Source organism: Carcharhinus amblyrhynchos, chromosome 5 (assembly GCF_965287045.1).
Source record: "Carcharhinus amblyrhynchos chromosome 5, sCarAmb.v2.hapA, whole genome shotgun sequence".
Lineage (NCBI taxonomy): Eukaryota > Metazoa > Chordata > Chondrichthyes > Carcharhiniformes > Carcharhinidae > Carcharhinus > Carcharhinus amblyrhynchos.
Genome location: NC_137328.1, coordinates 32,232,479 through 32,256,085, shown reverse-complemented (window position 1 = coordinate 32,256,085; position 23,607 = coordinate 32,232,479). Strand labels below are relative to the sequence as shown.

Genomic DNA, 23,607 nt, shown 5'->3' with positions numbered 1-23,607 from the left:
GCTCCCAAACGTTAACAGAACAACATCATCAATTTAATAGGGGAGTAACTACGCAACCTTGAACACTGACAAAAACTCTAGCTTAGATATGGAGGTGTTTATTCCTCCCATTGCTGCCGCCTGCTACTTCTGGAAGGTATTAGTGCTACACTTTGACTCGAGTGTGTGGGATGTTATCAATCCTAGGCTGACTAAAATCAGCAAATAAAATTATTAATTTCCTCTCCAATCACCATTTCCAGTGAACACGTTGGCCTCAGTCTTTCCCTCCAACTTCTGCAATCTGATGAGGCCAGTAGGATGGAGATCAATCGTATTTTAAAGACAACAGTATTGTACAGGAATCAAACAAAATAAAAAGCAGATTAAAACTAATCTATGATCAAATAGGTGGTAGTCTGCATGGAAGGTAGGATGCAGGTTAGTGGGGTGTTTGTGTCATAGAACAAAATGAATGCAAGCTCAGCTCCTTTGAATGTTTCAGTGTCAATCCCACTTTAACCCACATCGCAATGGGAGTGTGTCAGGTTGGAATGTCATGCATCAGAACAACTCCTCTTTTGAAGCTGTAGGTCATGAATTCAATCCTCAATTCAGGACTTCAGCACATGATATCGGTTGACTTGTCACGATAGTGCCAAGGGAGTGCTACATTACATCTTACTGAGTCACAGACTCAGGGCATTAAATTAAAGTGTCTTCCGTCTGTTCAGGCTTTTTTTAAAGAAAGCAGGGAATTCCGTACTAGCTAACAATCCTTGCTCTTACGATCACCAAAACAGATTATCTGGTCATTATCTTATTATTTTGTGGAATCTTGCTGTGCATGAACAAGCTGCTGTGTTTCCGACATTGTGACAATAATTACACTGCAAAAGTACTTCATTGGTTTCAAAATGCTACAGGACATACTGAGGTTGTAAATGCAAGTTCCCCCACCCAAATGTATGACTGAATGAAAAGCAGACGTCACATTTGTTCCAAGTATTTTTTATTGGAATCTGTTTTGATTTCTGTGTGGATTTTTACTGAGAAATTCTCCCACTGTGAATGGCCTTAGTCGAACTATGAGCTGTCAATAATTAATGAAAGACTGTAAGCAATTTCCTAACTGTGCTACCTTAAAACACTTCATTTCCCCCATTCTCCACAAAGTAATTTAAAATAGGTTATCCATTGGGTGATGCATATAAATCAAGCATCTTGTCCAGGAAACAGCACACTGGCAAACAATTCTCCCTCTTTCCTTTCTCCCATTTCATTCCCCATTGTCTTTTGCTCCCCTTTCCCAACCCACTATTGCCCACTAATATTTACTTTTAGACATCGACATTGCCATTCTGCAACCAATAGCTGTGTGTGTTATAGGATATCAGAGAGTAACTGACCTACTATCTTATCATTTCAAAATGACACTTGTTTTATCAATGGTCAAACTCAGCAACTCACTATGATGGCTACTAACAGTCAGATGGAAAACTGGCTTTAGCGGAATACTATCTCAGAATATACATCACAATTTACACATTGTATAACAGGGATTATATGACCATTATGATCATTTTCCTCCTAGCAGTGAAAATTAAAATCTGTCCCAATATGTGAGGAATTATAAACGTGAGCAGCCTCTCACTGAAGCAATGTTCACATCTTGTGTTTTGCATCAAAATCTACACTGTTAAATTATATTTATTTCATCTTGAACCCAGTCTCTTCCCTCTCCCAATGTATCAGTTTCACTCATGACATCCTCCACTCAGCGACCAGCTTAATTCACTTTTTTACTGCCCACTTATGCTTTTGATGCTCACAACTTCTAGAGCTAATCACAGTGCACCGGCAAAACCGCAGCAGCGAATCAGCAGAACAGAGCAGCCACCTGACACTCAGAGGACCAGTGGGAGCCAACTCCTGATCTTGCTACTGAAGCCCTATATCCCAATTCTTCATGAAGCCCCTTCTGCCATCACTAACCCAAGTCCAGGAATCCAACAAAGATTCAGTCCTCGGGTTGGTGTCTTTCCTGCAGCAGTCACTGCCTTCCAATGGAGTAACTGAGCAAAAGAGCTGCAGGCCTCTAATCGGCCAGCAACTCTCAGTAGGCTGGACTTCATTCCCTAGGGATCCTTGACTCCAGGGAAAAGCCCACCAGTGACCTCTTTTTGGTATTTGCAAGTTTTTCCCAGGAGGAAGCAACGTGTGTCCCCAGCTAGCTATCAAGCTGGTGCTAGGCACCTGTTGCCTCCATAAAATTCCCTCTAGAAAACTCCCGCACACTGTAATGTGATAATGTCCAGATAGAAGGATAAACACTGACCAGGACACCAGGAATTTTACTCCTCTGCTCTTCTTCAAAATAGTGCCATGGAATCTTTGATGTCCACCTGGGGGGACAGAGGTGGCCTTTCTTTAACATCTAATTGGAAAGATGGTACCTCTCACAAAGCAGCATTCCCTCAGTTCTGTACTGCATTGGAGTGTTGGACTTGATTTTTATATTCAGATTTGGACCCACAATCTGCTACCCAATTCAGAGATGAGAATGTTACAACTGAGCCATAGCAGATGATAATCAACAGCACACTGACTGTTTTAAGATTGGAGTCCATTGCACAACCTAAAGTGCAATCAGCAAGCTGCATAAAATGGAGCTTGGGAGTTAACTGAGGGAGTTTGAAAGAATAAATTTAATCTCGTCTCCTTAAAATCCAGTAGTAATTGCTGGCAGCTCCTTAGTGAGTCAGGTGAATTTAAAGGGTACATTAAGTATCTTTCAGGCCTAAGGAGGGTGAAAGCAAGATCTCCGAGTGGGAGCAGTTTTTTTGTCTTTTAGGGGAAACCAAATAAACCAACTCAAATGAACTCGAGGACAAAGTAAAAGGGGCAGAGTAAAAAGGAGGGGGAACAGCCCAAACAGAACAGAAATACAAAGGAAACTTAAAACATCAAATCAATGTGGTTATCGGGGTCTATTAACGCATCCCAGCCTCTGCAGTGCCCAACAGGTGCGGAAGACATCAAATGCGCCCACGTGCTCCCTCTCTAGGGACACCTGGCTAGTGGGAGCTGTTGTGGCTTCAGCAATTAATTGAGGCAGTCAGTTAAATAAACTGGTTAGGACTGATTCCTAAAACAGGAGGGGCGGAGAATATAAAACAAGGCCTAAGATGCAATGAATCTGAGCTGCAGAGTGGAGCTTAGGAGTTGAGGGAAGTTTGGCGAGGTATAGCTAGTTCCTGTTTCCCTCACTACTTCCACAGTTCAGTGGGAGCAGGAGCAGACTAAGGCCGGAGAGCTGGGAGATAAACCGCAGAAGTCCTATAACATTAAGTGAACGTGCCCATGTGATATCACAGGTTTAGGATTGGTAAAAGAGCATTTTTCTCCTTTACCTTTTCTGACTTGTTTTGAGATTAAGACTAGGTAGGAAAAGTTATAGATTGAAAACTAAAGATCCATAACAAAATTAAACTGAAAATCTATTTAAATAGAATCATAGAGGTTTATTGCATGGAAACAGGCCTTTCAGCCCAACTTGTCCATGCTGCCCTTTTTTAAAAAATTCCTAAGCTAATCCCAATTGCCCATATTTGGCTCATATCCCTCTATACCCATCTTACCCATGTAACTGTCTAAATACTTTTTAAAAGGCAAAATTGTACCTGCCTTTACTACTAACTATGGCAGCTTGTTCCAGATACTCACCACCTTCTGTGTGAAAAAAATTGCCTCTCTGGACCCTTTTGTATCTCTCTCCTCTCACCTAAAATCTATGCCATCTAGTTTTAGACTCCCTTATCTTTGGGAAAAGACATTGACTACCTAGCTGATCTATGCCCCTCATTATTTAATAGGCTTCTATAAGATCATCCCTCAGTCTTCTATGCTCCAGAATCCCAGTCTATCCAGCCTCTCCTTACAATTCAAACCATCAAGTCCCTGTAGCATCCTAATAAATCTTTTCTGCACTCTTTCTAGTTTAATAACATCCTTTTTATGATAGAGTGATCAGAACTGCACACTGTATTCCAAGCTTGGCCTAATCAATGTCTTGTACAACTTCAAGACATTCCAACTCTTGTATTCAATGTTCTGACCAACGAAACCAAACATTCTGAATCCTTTCTTCACTACTCTGCCCACCTGTGACTCCACTTTCAAGGAGCTATGAACATTTACCCCTAGATCTTTTTGTTCTGTAACTCTCCCCAATGTGCCCTACCATTAACTGAGTAAGTCCTGCCCTGGTTCAATCTACCAAAATCCATCATCTCACATTTATCTAAATTAAACTCCATCTGCCATTTGTCAGCCCATTGGCCCAATTGATCAAGATTCCTTTGCAATATGAGATAACCTTCTTACCTGTCCACTATGCCACCAATCTTGGTGTCATCTGCAAACTTACTAACCGTGCCCCTCTATGTTCTCATCCACATCATTAATATAAATGACAAATAACAGTGGACCCAGCACCAATCCCTGAGGCACACTGCTGGTTACAGGTCTCCAGTTTGAAAAACAACTCTCTACAACCCTCTGGCTTCTATCATCAAGCCAATTTTGTATTCATTTAGCTACCTCATCCTGGATCCCATGAGATAGAACCTTATGCAACAACCTACTATGCGGTACCTTGTTAAAGGCCTTGATAAAGTCCATGCAGACAACATTAACTGCACTGCCCTCATCTACCTTCTTGGTTACCCCTTCAAAAAACTCAATCAAATTTGTGAAACATGATTTTCCACTCACAAAGCCATGCTGACTGTCCCTAATCAGTCCTTGCGTCTCTAAATACCTGTAGATCATGTCTCTCAAAATATCTTCCAACAACTTACCCACCACAGATGTGAGGCTCACTGGCCTGTAGTGCCCAGGCTTTTCCCTGCAGCTCTTTTTAAACAAAGGCACAATATTTGCCACCCTTCAGTCTTCAGGCATCTCACCTGTGACTATCGATGATCCAAATATCTCTGCTCGGGGACCCACAATTTCCTCCCCAGTCTCCCACATTGTCCTGGGATATACTTCATCAGGTCCTAGCGATTTATCTACCTTGATGCGCGTTAAGACTTCCAGCACCTCCTTCTCTGTTATATGTACAGTCCTCAAAACATCACTATTTACTTCCTGAAGTTCCCAAATATCCATGCTTCTCTCAACAGTAAAAACTGATGAGAAATATTCATTAAAGATCTCACCCATCTCTTGTGGATCCACAAATAGATGACTTTGTTGATCCTCAAGAGGCCCTACTCTCTCCCTAATTACTCTTTTGGCCTTTATTTATTTGTAGAAGCTCTTTGGATTCTCCTTTGCCTTATCTGCCAAAACAACTTTGTGTCCCCTTTTTGCCCTCCTGATTTTTCTCTTAATTCTACTCCTACATCCCCTATACTCTTCAGGGATTCACTTGATCCCAGCTGCCTATACGTATCATGCGCCTCCTTCTTCATCTTGACCAGGGCCTCGATATCCTGAGTTATCCAGAGTTTCCTACTTCTACCAGCCTTGCCCTTCACTCTAAGAGAAATGTGCTTACCCTGAAGCCTGGTTAACATACTTTTGTAAGCCTCCCACTTACCAGACATCCCTTTGCCTTCCCACAGATTCTTCCAATTAACTTTTGAAAGTTCCTGGCTAATATAATCAAAATTGGCCTTGCCCCAATTTAGAATTTTAACTTTTGGACCAAACCTATCATTCTCCATAGCTATCTTAAAACTAAGAGAATTATGGTCACTGGTCTCACAGTGATCCCTCACTAACACTTCTGTCACCTGCACTTCCTTATTTCCCAAGAGGAGATCAAGTTTTGCCCCCTCTCTAGTCAGGCCATCCACATACTGAATGAGAAATTCCTCCTGAATACACTCAAATTTCTCTTCATCCAACCCTCTAATACTATGGAATAAAAAGTCTCAAAGCAACAAGTTAATGTCCAAGGGTTTGTTTGGAATCACAAGCTTTTAGAACACTGCTCCTTCATCAGGTGAGTCACCACTCCAAAAGGTGCGTTATGAGACTTTTTACTGTGCCCACCCCAGTCCAACACCAACATCTCCACATCATACTTAAATAGAGATGCATGGCTAGTGTTCTAGCTGCGACATGTGGGATGGTGGACCCCATTGTGGTTCACAGGGACCACATCTGTAGCAAGTGTTGGTTGCCCGAGGAACTTTGACTCAGAGTTAATGGCTTCAGGCATTGTGACACAGCAGGGAGGGGAAGAGCTGTTGGGACTCTGTTTCAAGAGGCAGTCACACCCATTTAATTAACTACCTTAGATTCAGTCAGTAGTCAGGGGCAGGAGGGTGTGACTTACGAGCAAGGAAAATCGAATAACCAGGGTTATAGATAGGGCTTTAAGCTAAATAATCGGAAACGGCTCAGTTGCCCAGAAATTTAAAAAATCAAAGTGTAAGGAGGAATACAGGTCAATGATGAAGCTAATTGTTACCGGATAATGAAAAGAATGGACAGAGCATATGAATGTCATATTACACTAGAGAATCATACACAAGCAGGGAAAATTAATAATAGGACACATTTAAAGGCTTTGTATCTGAAAGTGCATAGCATTTGGAATAAAATTTATGAGTAAACAGCACAAATAAAGACAAAGACATATGAGTTGATGGTGATTACTGAGACATGGCTACAAGGAAACCAGATCTGGCAGTTGAATATCTGCTAGACAGAAAGGAAAAAGAAGTGGTGTAGTTTTGTTAGTAAGTGCTGTAGTAGCAAGAATCATATTGACACTGGAGATCAAGACATAGAATCGGTCTGAGTAGAAATAATAAAAAGCAAGGGAAATAAGTCCCTGGGTGGATGTAATCCATAGTTCCCCTAATAGTAGTATGACAGCAAGACACAGTATAAATCTGGAAATAATGGGGCCTGTAAGAAAGGTATGACGATAATCACGGGTGATTTTAATATGCATATATATTAGATTAATCCAATTGGCATGAGTAGCCTCGAGGGAAAATTACCTTGAGGGAGAGTTCACAGAGCATATAAGAGAATGTTTCTTGAAATAATACATTGCCGAACTGACCAGGGAGCAGGCTTTTTTTGGATTTGGCATTGTGCAATGAGATAGGATTAATTCATGATGTTGTAGTAAAGGAAAGAATGATCATTGTTGATCATTCTTGCCTGAATTTCAAATTCAGTTTGAGAGCAATAAACTTTAAGCCCACGCTAGTATTTTGGCGTTAAACCAAGGTGATTACATAGTCATGAGGACAGATTTGGTCCTAGTGGAGAGACTAAAAGATAGGACAATTGATGAACAGTGGCAAACATGAAAGCAGATTTTCAATTCCTCCCAATACAAATATATTCCAAAAAAGAAGAAAGATTGTTAGGGGGGGAAAATGTATCTGCAGCTAGGCAAGGAGTTTAAAGATAACAAATGCAATAGTTAAGGCATACTATATTGCAAAGGTCAGTGACAGGAAACTTTTAATGACCGACAAAGGGTTACTAAAAATAGTAATAAGAGCAAATGCAAATTATGAAATCTAGTGCAAAACATAAAAAAAATTTTATAAATATATAAAAACAATGAGTCAAGGCTGGTCCCTTCAGATGAGACTGGTGAGTTAATAATGGAGAATACAGAAATGGCAGACAGTAAATCAATAATTTACCTCTATTTTCATGGTGGAGGACACTAGATTAATCCCAATAGTAACAGGTAATGCAGAGGTTGTTGAAAAGGAACAACTTAAAACAATCACCATCACAAGGAAAAACTATTGAGCAAACTAATGGGATGAAAGGCATACAAGTCCCTAGGGCCTGATAGCCAATGTCCTAGGGTCATATAGGAAGTGGTAACAGGGATAGTGGTGGCATTGGTTAAAATATTCCAAAATTCCCTGGATTCTGAAAAGGTTTCATTTAGAAAAAAGTTAATGTAGCACCTCTGTTCAAAAAGGGAGAAAGGCAGAAAGTAGGAAACTACAGACCAGTTAATTTAATGTCTGTCATTGGGAAATTGTTGGAATTCCATTATCAAGTAAGTAGTAATGGGACATTTGGAAAGTCAAAATGCAATCCATCAGAGCCAGCATACTTATACAAAGGGTAAATCATGTTTGACTAATCTGCTGGAATTCTTTGAAGATGTAACAAGCAGAGTGGATAACAGGGGTCCTGTAGATGTAGTGTATCTGAACTTCCAGGAGACATTTGATAAGGTGCTATGCAAAACGTTAATACACAAAGTAAGATCCCACAGTGTTGGGGGTAATATATTAGCTTGGATAGAGGATTGGCTAATCAATGAAAAGCAGATAGTGAAGATAAATGTGTCTTTTTCTGGTTGGCAAACTGTAACCAGTAATGTGTCACAGGGATTCAGTCCTCAGTGGACCCAACTTTTTACAATCTATATTAGTGACTTGGATGGTGGAACAGATTGTAGTATATCCAAATTTCCAGTAAAACAGATGAGAAAGCAAGTTGCAGTGATGAAATAAGAAATTTACAGATGGATAGGTTAGGCGAGTGGACCAAAGTTTGACAGATGGAATTTAACATGGGTAAGTGTGAGGTTATCCATTTTGGTCAGAGGAACAGAAAGGTAACGTATCTAATTGAAGAGAAACTTCAAAATGCTTCAGTGCAGAGGGATCTGTGTCTTCTCATGCTTCACAGCAAATTCGCATGCAGATGCAGCAGGTAATAAGGAAGGCAAATAGAATTTTGATATTAATTGCTAATAGAGTATAAAAGTAGGTAAGTACTGTTGTGACTGTATAGGGCATTAGTGAGGCCACATGTGGGAAACTGCACCCAGTTCTGGTCCCTTACTTGAGGAAGGATATAAATGCATTAGAGGCAGTTCAGAAAAGGTTCTTTAGATGTATTCCAGGGATGAAGGACTTGTTTTATGAAGAGAGATTGAGCAATTTAGGTTCATAGGAAAATGAGAGGAAATATAATTGAGATATACAAGATGCTAAAAGGGATTAACAGGGGTTTTTAAATTAATTTGTGGGCCATGGGCGTCACTGGCTGGCCAGCATTTATTGCCCATCCCTAGTTGCCCTTGTATAACTGAATGGTTTGTTAGGCCATTTTAGAAGGCAGTTGAAAATCAACCACATTGCTATGGCTCTAGAGTCACATGTAGGCCAAACCAGGTAAGGCAGGCAGATTTCCTTCCCTAAAGGACATTAGTAAACCAGATAAGTTTTTCCGACAATTGACAATGGCTTCATGGTAATCAGTAGATTCTTAATTCCAGATTTTTTTTACTGACTTCAAATTCCACTATCTGCCATGCTCCAGAACACTAGCTGAGTTTCTGGATTAATAGCCAAGCAATAATACCACTAGGCCATCACCTCCCCTAGATGTAAGGCAGATGTAGAACAAATGTTTCCCTTTATTGTACATTCTAAAATGAAAAGCTATAGCTTTAGGTTAAGGGGAGGCTGATTTAAAATAGAAATGAGAAGGAATCACTTCACTCACAAGGTCGTGAATCTGTGGAATTCACTACCCCGGGAGTGCAGTGGACACCAGAACGCTAACAAATTTGAGAAGATAGGTAAGTTTTTAAATTAGTAGTGGGATGAAGGATTATGGGAAGCAGTTAAGAAGTTGAAGATGAGGCCAGTCATGATCATACTAAATGGCGGAGCAGGCTCGAATCGCCTACCCCTAGTACTTATGTTCTTAATGAAAGAAAGTTCTTAATGTTCCTATGTCTTATTGAACATTCACAGTCTATATCCAAGTCAAATGCAAGAAAAATTCCTGAACTAAGGATCAGGCAGAATAAAAAAAAAATCAGTTATTTTTAAAAAAAGTTAAACAATTCTTGATTTGAGGGTACGAAACTGGCTTTGTGTTCATTAGAACTGGATTCATCTGCAAAATAGTCAAGCATCATTGCAATGTGCTACACGAAGATTCCTCAATCAGTGCTATTTCCAATCACATGATACTGCCTATTCATCAAATTCTTCTCTGTCGCATGATCTATGTTCAAACTGCAACCTATTGGCAGGAACAGAAGCTACAGCATGAATGATGAGTGCTGGTTAACGGCTGAAACTCTGCTACTGATTCCGTAGAGGATGCAGTTGGTTGTGGGGCAGAGGTGTAAAAATTCAAATGGGACAGTTGTGATTGTAGCATACATCAAAATCCCAAGTTGACGGAATTAGGCTTTCAATTAAAAGTTAGTTTCATATTCATAAAATATATATAAAATCACATTTTACATCAAGAATGCCCAAGTGGCATGACATTGGTGAAAGGTTACAAATGAGGAATTGAAGGGATGTTTGACATTCATGATCACTCTCACAATGCAAAAGTCAGGATATTTCAAACATAGACTGTACAATCTGGAGCTGATTTTATAAGCAGCCACTAGCAGCACAGACTCTTACAAAAAAAAAATGGAGAGAAGACAGAAATTCTTCATCCATTCACTTTAATGGAAGGAAAGTGGTGAGAAGCATGCTTCCACGTTTGCTGATGCGCACTCCCAGCAGGCAAGACATTTTGCAAGGAGCACAACTTTGTAAAATCAGTGTTAGAATTAAGTTACTACCCTGGGGTACAAATAAGGAGACTGCAGATAACAGCACACATCATTTGAACTTCGCAATTACATTTTAGGTTGCTTTCCAAGTCAGATATTTCCCAATAGAAGAAGGGCAGGGGCAAAAAAGAAGGGGAACAGAATAAGTGATGAAAAGAGGTGTATGGAGGGGAAGGTTAGCATTATTAATCATTTGTATTGTACTAAAGTTGATAAACTTTGGAGGTGAAGAAAGAAACGCAATGATTAATGAAGTGGACACAGAGTCATGGTGGGAGAGTTAGGAGAGATGACTGGAGGTTTGACAGTAAATATGGAGAAATAAGAGGTTGTAGAATATTGTAGGGGGTGCATTGCAGAGCTGAACAGATTTGCCACCAACATTAGCCTAATGTGAAGGGGAAATGCACCAAAAGCCATGACATTGGGATCAATAGGAGGAGATCCCCATGATATTTGTTCCCTCTACCTCAAGATTACATCCCAGTTTAGAATCAGTGTTGCAACACTATGATCCCAATACTGACCATCAACAAACTCCACGCTGAATTCTCCTTTAATACCCCCATCCCACCCACCCCATTGCTCTTCTAAGAGATACCCATCATTTTCTATCATTCAACCAATTTCTTATCCAATAAAAATCCCCATTTTTTTTTAAGTTAAAGTAGGCTTCCATCAACATTGCAATAAAGTTACCCCTAGTTGCCACAATCTGGCAAAAGAGGAAATCTGAAGTCTTAAAGTTTATTTATTAGCGTCACAAGTAGATTTACATTAACACTGCAATTAAGTTACTGTGAAAACCCCCTAATGGTCACACTTCAGCATCTGTTCGGGTACACTGAAGGAGAATTTAGAATGGCCAATTCACCTAACCAGCGTGTCTTTAGACTACGGGAGGAAATCGGAGCACCCAGAGGAAACCCACGCAGACACGGAGAATGTACAAATTCCACAGAGACAGAGACCCAAGCCGAGAATCGAATCCGGGTCCCTGGCACTGAGAGACAGCAGTGATAACCACTGTGTCACCATGCTGGTATTTTTTGTGTTTGACTAAAGCTTTTCAAGTGGAATTTAATCAAAATCCCTTTTGGGGTGATATCCACTGTAAATGTCACTTCTGTAAACAAAGTTGAGAACGGCCATCAGGCAGGATATTCCTCTTTGAATCCAGGTTGACGGGTTTTTGCAAGTTGATTATCTTTCCATAACACCCAAGCTTACAGCTAATAGCCAATCCCACTATTCTACTCAGGAGTCAAGACGAATAGGTTAATGTATGCTTGGTTTCTTGTTCACTCTTCAATGAAGGTACTCGCTGACTTATACTGTTTGAAATCCGTGAGCTTGGTGGTTTGGAAAGGGGCTGTTGCCTTGTTGGTGGATAAATCCTAAACTAGACTCTGAAACCTGTTTGTCCCTTAGAGGGTGAGACTGGGAAATTAGTAATGGGAAAGCAGGAAATGGCAGAAGCATTGAACAGGTATTCTGACATTTAAGACAAATAAATCCCAAACATACTTGAAAATCAAGAGGAAAAAGGGAGGAACTTAAAACAATTGCAATTACAAGGGAAAAGATACTGGGAAAACTATTAGACCTAAAGACTGATACATTCCCTGGACGCAAGGATTTGCATTATAGGATCTGCAGAAATTATGCATTGATCGTAACCTTCCAAAGTTCCCTGGATTCTGGAAAGATCCCATCAGATTTAAAATCCACCGTGTATAGCACCTCTATTCTAAAAAGACAGAGACAGAAAGCAGGAAGCCAATTAGCCTAACCTGCCATTGAATATATCCAAAGCTGAATTAAATAAATGTTTGATCAATAGAGAATCACGGGTTATGAAGGGACAGACAGAAAATTGGATTTTAAGGCTACAATCAGATCAGCCATTATCTTACTGAATGGTGGAGCAGGTTTGAGGGGCTGAATGGTCGACTTCTTGATATCAGCGGCAGTAGATATCTGCAGCTGAATAAGAATGTCCATTTACAATTTCTGTTCCCATGAGAGAGTCCATAATATGCACCTACAGGGGTCCCACTGCAAAACGTTTCATTTGATTTGATTTATTATTGTCACATGTATTAACGTACTGTGAAAAGTATTGTTTCTTGCGCGCTATACCAACAAAACATACCGTTCATAGAGAAGGAAACAAGAGAGTGTAGAATGTAGCATAGAATTAGAGTAAAAGATAGAATTAGAAGGTACGCTGGGCACAGCTTGCAAGAAGTTGCCTTGCTCCAGCACCATCTTGGAGGTTAGATTAAGTCTGGATGTCCCTGGTCTAGGGTTAGAGCAGATATAGTTTACTGTTTCCAATCTACCTGTTTCTGTCTCTAAAAGTTCTACAGTACAGCAAGTGTCCAACACAGTGCCATTGATAAAATCATACTCAGTACACAAGGAGTTAAACCCATCAGCTTACATTTTGCAGGTATTGCAGCCAAAAAGCTTGCCTATGGCTAAGTTTCAGAAAGACAGATATGCAGTGCCCAATTTTCCACCATTGATTTAAAAGGGTTCTTGGCTGTTGGTAGATTGGACCATTATACTCCCCTCTGGATGCTAAATTGACTTGCTTTCAATAGGCAAATTTACCACTTGTAACATACATAGAACATAACAGCGCAGAACAGGCCCTTCGGCCCACGATGTTGCGCTGACCAGTTAAAAAAAAATGACCCACTAATCTAAACCAATCCCTTTTCATCCATAAACCTATCCACGGATCTCTTAAACGCCCCCAAACTAGGCACATTTACAACTGCAGCAGGCAGGGCATTCCAATCCCTCACCACCCTCTGGGTAAAGAACCTACCCCTGACATCCGTCCTATAACTACCCCCCCTTAATTTAAAGCCATGCCCCCTCGTGCTAGCTTTCTCCATCCAAGGAAAAAGGCTATCACTATCCACCCTATCTAAACCTCTAATCATCTTATATGTTTCAATAAGATCCCCTCTTAGCCGCCTTCTTTCTAGCGAAAACAACCCCAAATCCCTCAGTCTCTCCTCATAGGACCTCCCCTCCATATCAGGCAACATCCTGGTAAACCTCCTCTGCACCCTCTCCAAAGCCTCCACATCCTTCATGTAATGTGGGGACCAGAACTGCACACAGTACTCCAAGTGCGGCCGCACCAGAGTTGTGTACAGTTGCAACATGACGCTGCGACTCCTAAATTCAATCCCCCTACCAATAAACGCCAAGACACCGTATGCCTTCCTAACAACCTTATCTACTTGATTCCCAACTTTCAGGGATCTATGTACACATACACCTAGATCCCTCTGTTCATCCACACTATTCAAAGTCCTCCCGTTAGCCCTATACTCAACACATCTGTTATTCCTACCAAAGTGAATCACCTCACACTTCTCCACATTAAACTCCATCCGCCACCTCTCGGCCCAGCTCTGCAACCTGTCTAAGTCTCCCTGCAAACTATGACACCCTTCCTCACAATCTACCACACCTCCGACTTTGGTGTCATCAGCAAATTTACTAATCCACCCAGCTATACCCTCATCCAGATCATTAATAAAAATTACAAACAGCAGTGGCCCCAAAACAGATCCCTGAGGCACACCACTCGTAACCGAACTCCATGACGAATATTTACCATCAACCACCACCCTCTGTCTCCTATCTGCTAGCCAATTCCTGATCCAATTTCCTAGACTACCCTCAATCCCATACATCTGCATTTTCTGCAGAAGCCTACCAGTCTACGGTCAGAGAGTGGGTGAGGACTGCTGTTCAAACTAGACACACAGTCGCACCAGTCAAAATTGGCCAACACTAACCCTAACCTAGGAGTAACCAAGTGTTTGTCATTGTGAGCCCTTTGGTGAACACCAGGGAGTCTGGTCAGCACAGATAAATGTACATATGCTGCAGATAGCTCCTGTTACTGAAACTAACAACTTTGGTGTTCGGATGTAGGATTTATTTACCAAAAAGGCCTCCCAGGTCTACAGAGTTCAGACAGGGCAACCTAACAGGCAACAAGGTTAGCACTGAGTGCAGTGTGTTAATGTAGGATTTGAACGCAAAACTGCTTGCCTCAAGCCAGGCTGAATCAGATTACACATTCCAAACAGAATGGTGGGTATGTTGTCTCCAGTTACATCGCCCATTCCCAGCCTTGTCTGCATACCTGTACACGGGCGGGTATGTCAATGATAGCAAACAGAGTCCAAATATAAACATGAAGCATCAGAGACTGAATGGTGGATTACTGGGAGAAGTCTCACAACACCAGGTTAGAATCCAACCAGTTTATTTGATAGTAACGTCACAAGCTTACGGAAACGGTGTTCCTTCGTTAGGTGTGTGGACGGTTCTGATCAGAGAAGGGCATATACAGTCATATATGCCCTTCTCTGATCAGACCCTTCCACACACCCGACGAAGGAACACCGTTTCCGAAAGCTTGTGATATTACTATCAAATAAACTGGTTAGACTCTAACCTGGTGTTGTGAGACTTCTTTCTGTGTTTACCCCAGTCCAATGCCGGTATCTCTACATCAGGATTACTGGGACCCAGGGGAAAGGCACTTTGAAGAGATCGCCACTGTCCTTCACTCTGAGCAGAACTTCCACACGGAGTGCTTCTCTTGGTCATATCTCAGTTCTATCCAATTTACAGAATCATACAGCGCAGAAGAGACCCTTCAGCCCACTAAGTCCACACCAACACATTAGAAACACCTGAACTGCCACCTAATCCCATGTGCCAGCACTTGGCCCATAGCCCTGAATGTTACGATGTGCCAAAGTGCTCAACCAGATTCTTTTTAAAGGATGTGAGACAACCTGCCTCTACCACCCTCCCAGGCAGCGCATTCCAGACTATCACCACTCTCTGGGTGAAAACATTTTTCCTCACATCCCCCCAAACCTCCTGCCTCCTTACCTTGAGCCTATGTCCCCTTGTGACTGACCCTTCAACTAATGGGAACAGCTGCTCCTTATCCATTCTGTCCATGTCCCTCACAATCTTGTCCAGCTCAATCGGATCGCCTCTCAGTCCTCTCTGCTCCAATAAAAACATTCCAAGCCTATCCAACCTCTCTTCGTAAATTAAATGTTCCTTCCCAGTCAGCATCCTGGAGAATCTCCTCTGCATCCTCTCCAGTGCAATCACATCCTTCTAATTATGTGCCAACTAGAATTGCACACAGTACACCAGCTGTGGCCTCACCAAAATTGTATACAACTCCAACATGACTTCTCTGCTTTTGTAATCTACGCCTCGATTGATGAAGGTGAGTGTCTCATATGCTTTTTTCACCACCCTAGTAACATGCCCCTCCACCTTCAGAGATCTGTAGACAAACATGCCAAGATTATCGTAGCCAAACATGCCAAGGCAAACAGGTAGGGAGGTCACGGAACCTTTACAGATTAAAGAGCAGGAGATGCTGGCTGTCTTGAGGCAAATCAGAGTGGCTAAATCCCCAGGACTGGACAGGGTATTCCCACAGACCTTGAGGGAGGCTAGTGTTGAACTTGCAGGGACCCTGGCAGACATATTTAAAATGTCAATATTCACGAGGGAGCTGCCAGATGATTGGAGGGTGGCTCATGTTGTTCCATTGTTTAAAAAAGGTTCCAAAAGAAATCCTGGAAATTACAGGCCAGTAAGTTTGATGTCGGTGGTTGGCAAGTTATTGGAAGGTGTGTTAAGGGATAGGATCTACAAATATTTGGATAGACAGGGACTTATTAGGGAGAGTCAATGTGGCTTTGTGCGTGGTAGGTCATGTTTGAGCAATCTATTAGAGTTTTTCGAGGAGCTCACCAGGAAAGTGGATGAAGGAAAGGCGATGGATGTTGTCTACCTGGATTTCAGCAAGGCCTTTGACAAGGTCCCTCATGGGAGATTAATTAGGAAGGTTCAGTCGCTAGGTATAGATGGGGAGGTTGTAAATTGGATTAGACACTGGCTCAATGGAAGAAGCCAGAGAGTGGTTGTGGAGGATTGCTTCTCTGAGTGGAGGCCTGTGACTAGTGGAGTGCCGCAGGGATCGGTGATGGGTCCATTGTTGTTTGTCATCTATATCAACGATCTGGATGATAATGTGGTAAATTGGATCAGCAAATTTGCTGATGATACAAAGATTGGAGGTGTAGTGGACAGTGAGGAAGGTTTTCAAAGCTTGCAGAGGGATCTGGACCAACTAGAAAAATGAGCTGAAAAATGGCAAATGGAATTTAATGCAGACAAATGTGAGGTATTGCACTTTGGAAGGACAAACCAAAGTAGAACGTACAGGATAAATGGTAGGGCTCTGAAGGGTGCAGTTGAACAGAGGGATCTGGGAATACAGGTACAGAATTCCCTAAAAGTGAGGTCACAGGTGGATAGAGTCGTAAAGAGTGCTTTTGGTACATTGGCCTTTATAAATTGGAGTATCAAGTTAAAAGTTGGAGTGTTCTGGTAAGGTTATATAAGGCATTGGTGAGGCCGAATTTAGAGTATTGTGTACAGTTTTGGTCACCTAGTTACAGGAAGGACGTAAATAAGGTTGAAAGAGTGCAGAGAAGGTTCATGAGGATGTTGCCAGGACTTGAGAAGCTGAGTTACAGAGGGAGATTGAATAGGTTAGGATTTTATTCCCTGGAGCATAGAAGAATGAGAGGAGATTTGATAGAGGTGTACAAGGTTTTGATGGGTATAGATAGAGTGAATGCAAGCAGGCTTTTTCCACTGAGGAAAGGGGAGAAAAAAAAACAGAGGGCATGGGTTAAGGGTGAAAGGAGAAAAGTTAAAGGGAATATTAGGGGGGGCTTCTTCACACAGAGTGGTGGGAGTGTGGAATGAGCTGCTGGATAAAGTGGTAAATGCGGGGTCACTTCTAACATTTAAGAAAAACTTGGACAGGTTCATGGATGAGAGGGGTGTAGAGAGATATGGTCGAGGTGCAGGTCAGTGGGAGTAGGCAAAAAATGGTTTGGCACAAACAAGAAGAGCCAAAAAGCCTGTTTCTGAGCTGTAATTTTCTATGGTCCCTTTGTTCCACAGAACTTCCTGGTGCCCCACCATTCATTAAATACTTTCTTGTCAATTTACTTCCAAAGTGTGTCAACTCACACTTTTCAGGGTTAAGTTCCATCTGCCGCTTCTCTGCTCATTTGACCATTCCATTTATATCTTCTTATAGCCCAAGACACTCCGCCTCACTGTTAACCACCCGTCCAATCTTCATGCCATCCACAAATTTACTAATCCTACCCCTCCCACATGGTTGTCAATGTCATTTATATAAGTGGCAAATAATAGGAAGCTCAACACAGATCCCTGTGATACACCACTGTCAATAAATAAATCCAGTCAATAAAGCAGCCTTCTGTCATTACTCTGCCTCCTATAGGTCGGGCAATTTTGAATCCACTTTATCAAATTACCCTGTATCCCATGTGAATTAACCTTCTTTACAAGTCTCCCATGTAGGACCTTGTCAAAGGCTTTGCTGAAATCCATATAAACTCAGACTGCGCTACCCTCGTCTACACAGCTGGTCACATCCTCAAAAAATTCAAGTGAGTTTGTTAGGCATGACCTCCCTCTGACTAAGCCATGCTGACTATCCCTGGTCAAATTTGCCCCTCCAAATGGGAATAGATGCTCTCCTTCAGAAGTTTCACTTACAGCACCTCAAGAGAAAGGGAATCAAGTGCAGCCAAAAGGAAGTTGCATGATTAGATCCTCAATTGCATGGGTTGAAGGAACGGGTTCATAACCTTGTTTAATCCAAAATACTCCTCATTAACCACAAGGTTAAGAATGCACCTCCCTTGCCCACTCCTCATGCTTTTACTCTACCTCTGGTGAAGAGCCTGGTTTTTTCTTCAGCTCCTCACATTTCCGCAGCTTGCAGATTTGGTGGCCAGTTTTGCGGTTTCGGCAGCTGCTGCATTCTCCGCAGTTAATGAGCCTCCTGCAGGGTACACACAGCCCGCACCTTTTCCTCTTCTTCTTGGCTGGCTGGCTGCTGGTGGGCGGACCCTGCTGGCCTAGGGGGCAGTCCGGCAGGCTGGCGAGCTGCAGTGCTCCATCCGCCATAGCAGCCAGGGCAGTGGCAGGCGAATGCAGGGCAGTCATGATGATGATGCCAGGGGGGAGGGAGATGGCCCCAAGAGGGGTGGGAAGAGTGGAGAAAGCGCCGTCCATTGCGGGCGGCAGCAATTCGCCCGGGCTTTGCTGCCTCAGCTCACCAGGGGCTGGCTCACCCTGCCAGGCGCCAGGCACCCGGCCAGGGCTGTGGGGGGTGCACATTGCGGCTGCTCTCCTCTCCCAGAGCCGACCATTGTCACTATTCCAGAGGGATCCTCCTGAAAGGCCATTCAGAAAGCCTGGTGCCAGCGGACACTCCACCCCTTGGCCAGTTTGGCGGCAATCCTTGGAAAGCCTGGAACTTTCCTCCTCTGAATCAGAGTCCACCACTACCACGCTGACTTCCTCCGTCTTCTCCTGCTGCTCACAAGCTTTCCTGGTGCAACCGAAGCCTCTTCCAGCAGACATGGCTCAAAACAACAGCAGCCAGACAGGCCTCAGCTCCCAGGAAAGTTCTCCTCACTGTCCCAGTGCCTGTGGCTCACAAAGTGCTGTCTCTCTGTCACACTTTCCCTTTCTTTACATCTTTCTTTTTCTTCTATTTTTTGTGTGTGGAAGTGAAGCAAGCAGCTGGAAGAAAACACACAAGAGGCCAGTTAGAATCTGGATGCCAAGAACTAACACATACACACATCTGCAAGGCAGAGAATTGTTGAAGTGAACTTAGTCACAGCAAATCTCTTCTGGTTTAGGACTTCTATTTTTTAGGGGAAAAGTTTCTGCCCGAATTTCAACTTTTTAAAGATGGTCATACAGTCATGGAGATATACAGCACAGAAACAGCCCTTCAGCCCAACTCATCAATACAGACCGAGTTTCCTAAACTGAACTAGTCCTATTTGCCTATATTTGTCAGGGGTAGAATGTAGTAAGCAAAATGTGGGGCAGCATGAGGGTTTTTGGAAGCCTGAGCCATTTTATTGGAACAGCCCCCAGCCAATGGAAAGGACATTCTTCCAGCAGTGTTCAAATACACACACTCAGCACTCACATCTGATGCTGCAGAAACCCCATCTTTCTGGCTAAACAGGAAACATGATGTGGAGAGAGAGAGACAGAGACAGAGAGGGATAAATATTTCACCTCTATCTTAATGCCAGAGATTTACAATGAAGTTTAACCCTATTGATAACTCTTGGTGCTGATACTAACAGGTCTGTGTCCTGATTTTGGATGCAATCACTGTCACATTTCACGATAGTCAAGTTAAAAGTCAGTGTCTTAAGTTACAATTCAGTGCCATCCACACAAATGGATTGCCCATAACTTCTGCAGAGTGTCAATCTCCTTCAGACTGCCACTCTTCACAGACTTGCCCGTGCTGGGATTCTGAAGCCCGCGTCTTGCACACTGTGGCACAGACTGCAGACTGCCACTGAGCAGCATCCAGCATCAAATGTTTATGGAGAGGAATAGACTTCAGGCATGGAATCAATGAGCACAGAGGAAGCACCTCACAAAAATGATGCTGCTGATGCCAAAGCACTGAGGTCCACAGGTAAAGAAGCATTATAAGCCAACTTTGGTTCATTTTAAAATGTTGTCAGTCACTAACAAAGTATTTGGAAGTTCTGAGAGTTATCATTGGTGATTGTAAACAAGACAGTTTGACCACTGTATGAAGGTCATTCCAAGTATTGGTCTGGGCCTCACCAGCTACCCACTGTTGGAAAGTGACAGCAGAGCACCTCAAATCACACAGGAATATTACACAAGATAGAAGAGTGCATCAATTCAAACACTTTATTGCAATGTGCAAATAGTCAGGCTTTTTTGTTAAAATGTATATAGAAAGGTCTGCTTCTTTGCAGACAAGACCTCAAAGAAAACAGGTTTAATCAATGCCTGGCACATCAGTGGACGTAGTGAAGTGTGACTGCAAGTGGTCTCACATTACACTTTCTCTTCCTGAGGCCTGTTTTACTGCACCTCATGCAGATATAAATTTCAGTGGAAAAGCTGTGCATCCAATAAATGTTATTCAGAGTACTTGGTTACAGTCTCAAACTGTACTAAAGAGAAACACATTCAACTTCATTTTAAGAGACTAGAAATTTACACTATTACATTCTTGCCAGTCCTGCTGTTGTGGAGTTTACACAATAAGAAGTCTCACAACACCAGGTTAAAGTCCAACAGGTTTATTTGGTAGTCAATGCCACTAGCTTTCGAAATGCTGTTTCTTCGTCAGGTGAGGGGGGAGTTCTGATCACAAACAGGGCATATAAAGACATACACATTTTATAGAATACTGATTAGAATGCAAGTCTTTATAACTAATCAGCTAATCAAGTCTTAAAGGTGCAGACAATGTGAGTGGAGATAGCATTAAGGAAACGTTAAAGAGATGTGTATTATCTCCAGACAGGACAGTAAGTGAGATGTTGCAAGTTCAGGCAAGTGGAGTTTGGCAGAGGTGCCATCAGTCACAACTAGAGCAGGTAGCCTCTACCTTTTTGAAGCCATACTGCTTTTCCTCAAACAATTGAGAAAGCTTCAATTCCCTTAAGATCCATATGCTAGCCACTTTATGCTATAAACTTTCACTACATTTCACATAGAGTTTATGTAGCATCTAAATGCCAAGAGAATATAAACCATTGCTTTGTGACATGGAGGGGTGAGGTGACAGAGAAATATGGATGGGAGGATACAAAAGAGGGTGTAGACAAGAGGATGAGAGTATGGGGGGGGAAGGCAAGAAACAGAAAAGACTAGGAGAGGCAGAGAGAAAATGAGACAGAGGCAAAGAGAAAGGAATGAGAAGGAAAGTACTCAAGAGAAAAGGACTGTATTAGACATGGACACAAGAGTGTCAAATTAAGATTTTACACAAATAATTACAATCAAACTGATATGCCGATGTGCTAGGTTTCAACATTGCAATCCATACCTTGTATGATTTGAAGTTACATAGAAATATCAGTGAGTACACTACTTAAAGCAAGTGCTTCTTTGTATGTGTACACTTTCTGGTTCTGCATTCTGAGCATTGACAGGTTCACCACTCCTGCAATCACATAACAGTGGATCTCAAGCAGCTAGAGGAGGGAAGGTGAACGACATTTTAGGGTTGATTTCACCGAGTGGAGAGGGAGCAGACTGACCCAGGACGTAAAACAGACAAGATCAACAAATTCAAGAGGGAACATCATCACTTACCTTTTTCATATTTGCTTCCTTCAAATCTCAAGATCACAATATCTTTCCCAATCTTGTATATTCTGTAGCCACCAAGGCTACCAGACAACAGTTTAATCTCATTCAAGCACCTCTAAGTTGCAGCATTCCTTAAAGCTATCAGCCAGGGCTCAGTGGTAGCTCTTACCTCTGAATCGCAACATTATGGGTTCAAGACTCACTCCAGGAATAGACATAAAATCTGGGCTTACTCTTTGATGGGATGTTTCACAGCTGTGTTTTGGATTAGACAGATACAAATTTGAAATAGTTTGTCCTCTCAGGTGCACGTAAAAGATACCATGGCACTGGACAAAGAACGAGGGGGGGGGCCTGCCCAATATTTATCCCTTTAGTAACCAATTGTAAATAAAAATCATTTATCTTACTGTTGTTTGTGGGATCTTGCTGTGTGTCAATTGATCGACACGTTTCCCGATGTTGCAATAAGTGAGTGCACTTCAAGAATACTTGGTTGGCTCTGCCGCTCCTAGGGGAATGTACGGAGCAGGATAACTGCTTGATCATTCTGACAACTGACCCTCACAACAGGCCAGTGAGGGAAGGCTGGAGGCTGCTCATGCAGAATGCGGCCAGTCCTGGTGATGTGATCCCTTTGAGTGCACTGTTTTGAAATGTATGTTATAAATCCAATAGATAAAAACACTGAGAAACCGAACAAAAAAACAGTGATATCTATACAGGTGCTGAAAGATTGTACCAATTGGAAATCTTGATGTTTTAAGTGGGCTGATAGGAATGGTCACCTTGCTACTGCTGCTGCTGATGATGATGATGAAGGGCTGCACTGTGAAAGCAGCACCTTCCACACATCCAGCAGCCCCGGGCAAGGAGCCGCTGTCAGCGGCCACAGCTTCCAGCAGCAGCCCCGATAGCAGCAGCAGGGAGACCACCGGACAGCACCCTCTGGACACTGGGTAGAGTGGCTGGAAATGAGTCCGAGAGCCAGCCAACCAGACACACACACACACTCCCCCCACTCTCCCCAACTCTTACCCCACACCAAACTCCAGCAGCTCCAGGAAGCGAAAGCAGTTGGTCAGCTCCTCTCCTCCGCTGCCCGTTCCACCCCTCCCCCTACCCCGGCGTCCCGTGGCTCCACGCCCCCCGCCCCGGTTCCCGCCCCCTCATCTGCTCGCCCGCCTCCTCCTCCACTGGCTGACACGCCCACACTCCCGGCTCCGCCCCCGCCCACTCCCCGGCTCCGCCTACACCTCGGCTCCGCCCCCGCCTATTCCCCAGCTCCGCCCACTCCCCAGCTCCGCCCCCGACTGTAACCAGCCTGAACAAGTGTGCCACTACAGTAACTGACTTCAGTAGAAGACTGTGTGTCAAAGCAGCAAATTGTCATGTTTCCCAAACGGAAATTATGGATAAACAGGGATATCCACAGTTTGCTGAAATCTAGGTCTGAGATGTTCAAGGCATGCGACCCTGACCTACATAAGAAAGTAATAAGTTTCACAACACCAGGTTAAAGTCCAACAGGTTTATTTGGTATCAAAAGCCACTAGCTTTTGGAGAGCTGCCCCTTCGTTAGGTGAGTGGGAGTTCTGTTCACAAACAGGGCATATAAAGATACAAACTCAATTTATAAAATAATCGTTGGAATGCGAGTCTTTACAGGTAATCAAGTCTTAAAGGTACAAATTCCCTTGGTTCCCGGGTTCCCTTGGTTC

The 23,607-nt window shown here is 42.8% G+C and overlaps 1 protein-coding gene across 1 annotated transcript in view; it reads right to left on the bottom strand.

Moving 5' to 3' along the window:
- The window catches only part of LOC145343413 (CXXC-type zinc finger protein 4-like), a 96,744-nt gene extending 73,754 nt beyond the window's left edge, over positions 1-22,990 (bottom strand). Inside the window, exons 1-2 of the mRNA XM_080189638.1 lie at positions 22,925-22,990; positions 18,437-19,297 (exon numbers count right to left, since the gene is read on the bottom strand). Of these exons, the coding sequence (XP_080045764.1) occupies positions 18,437-19,135 (699 nt within the window). The 5' untranslated portion in view covers positions 19,136-19,297; positions 22,925-22,990. The remainder of the gene's footprint in view (positions 1-18,436; positions 19,298-22,924) is intronic.
- Between the last annotated feature and the right edge of the window lie 617 nt (positions 22,991-23,607).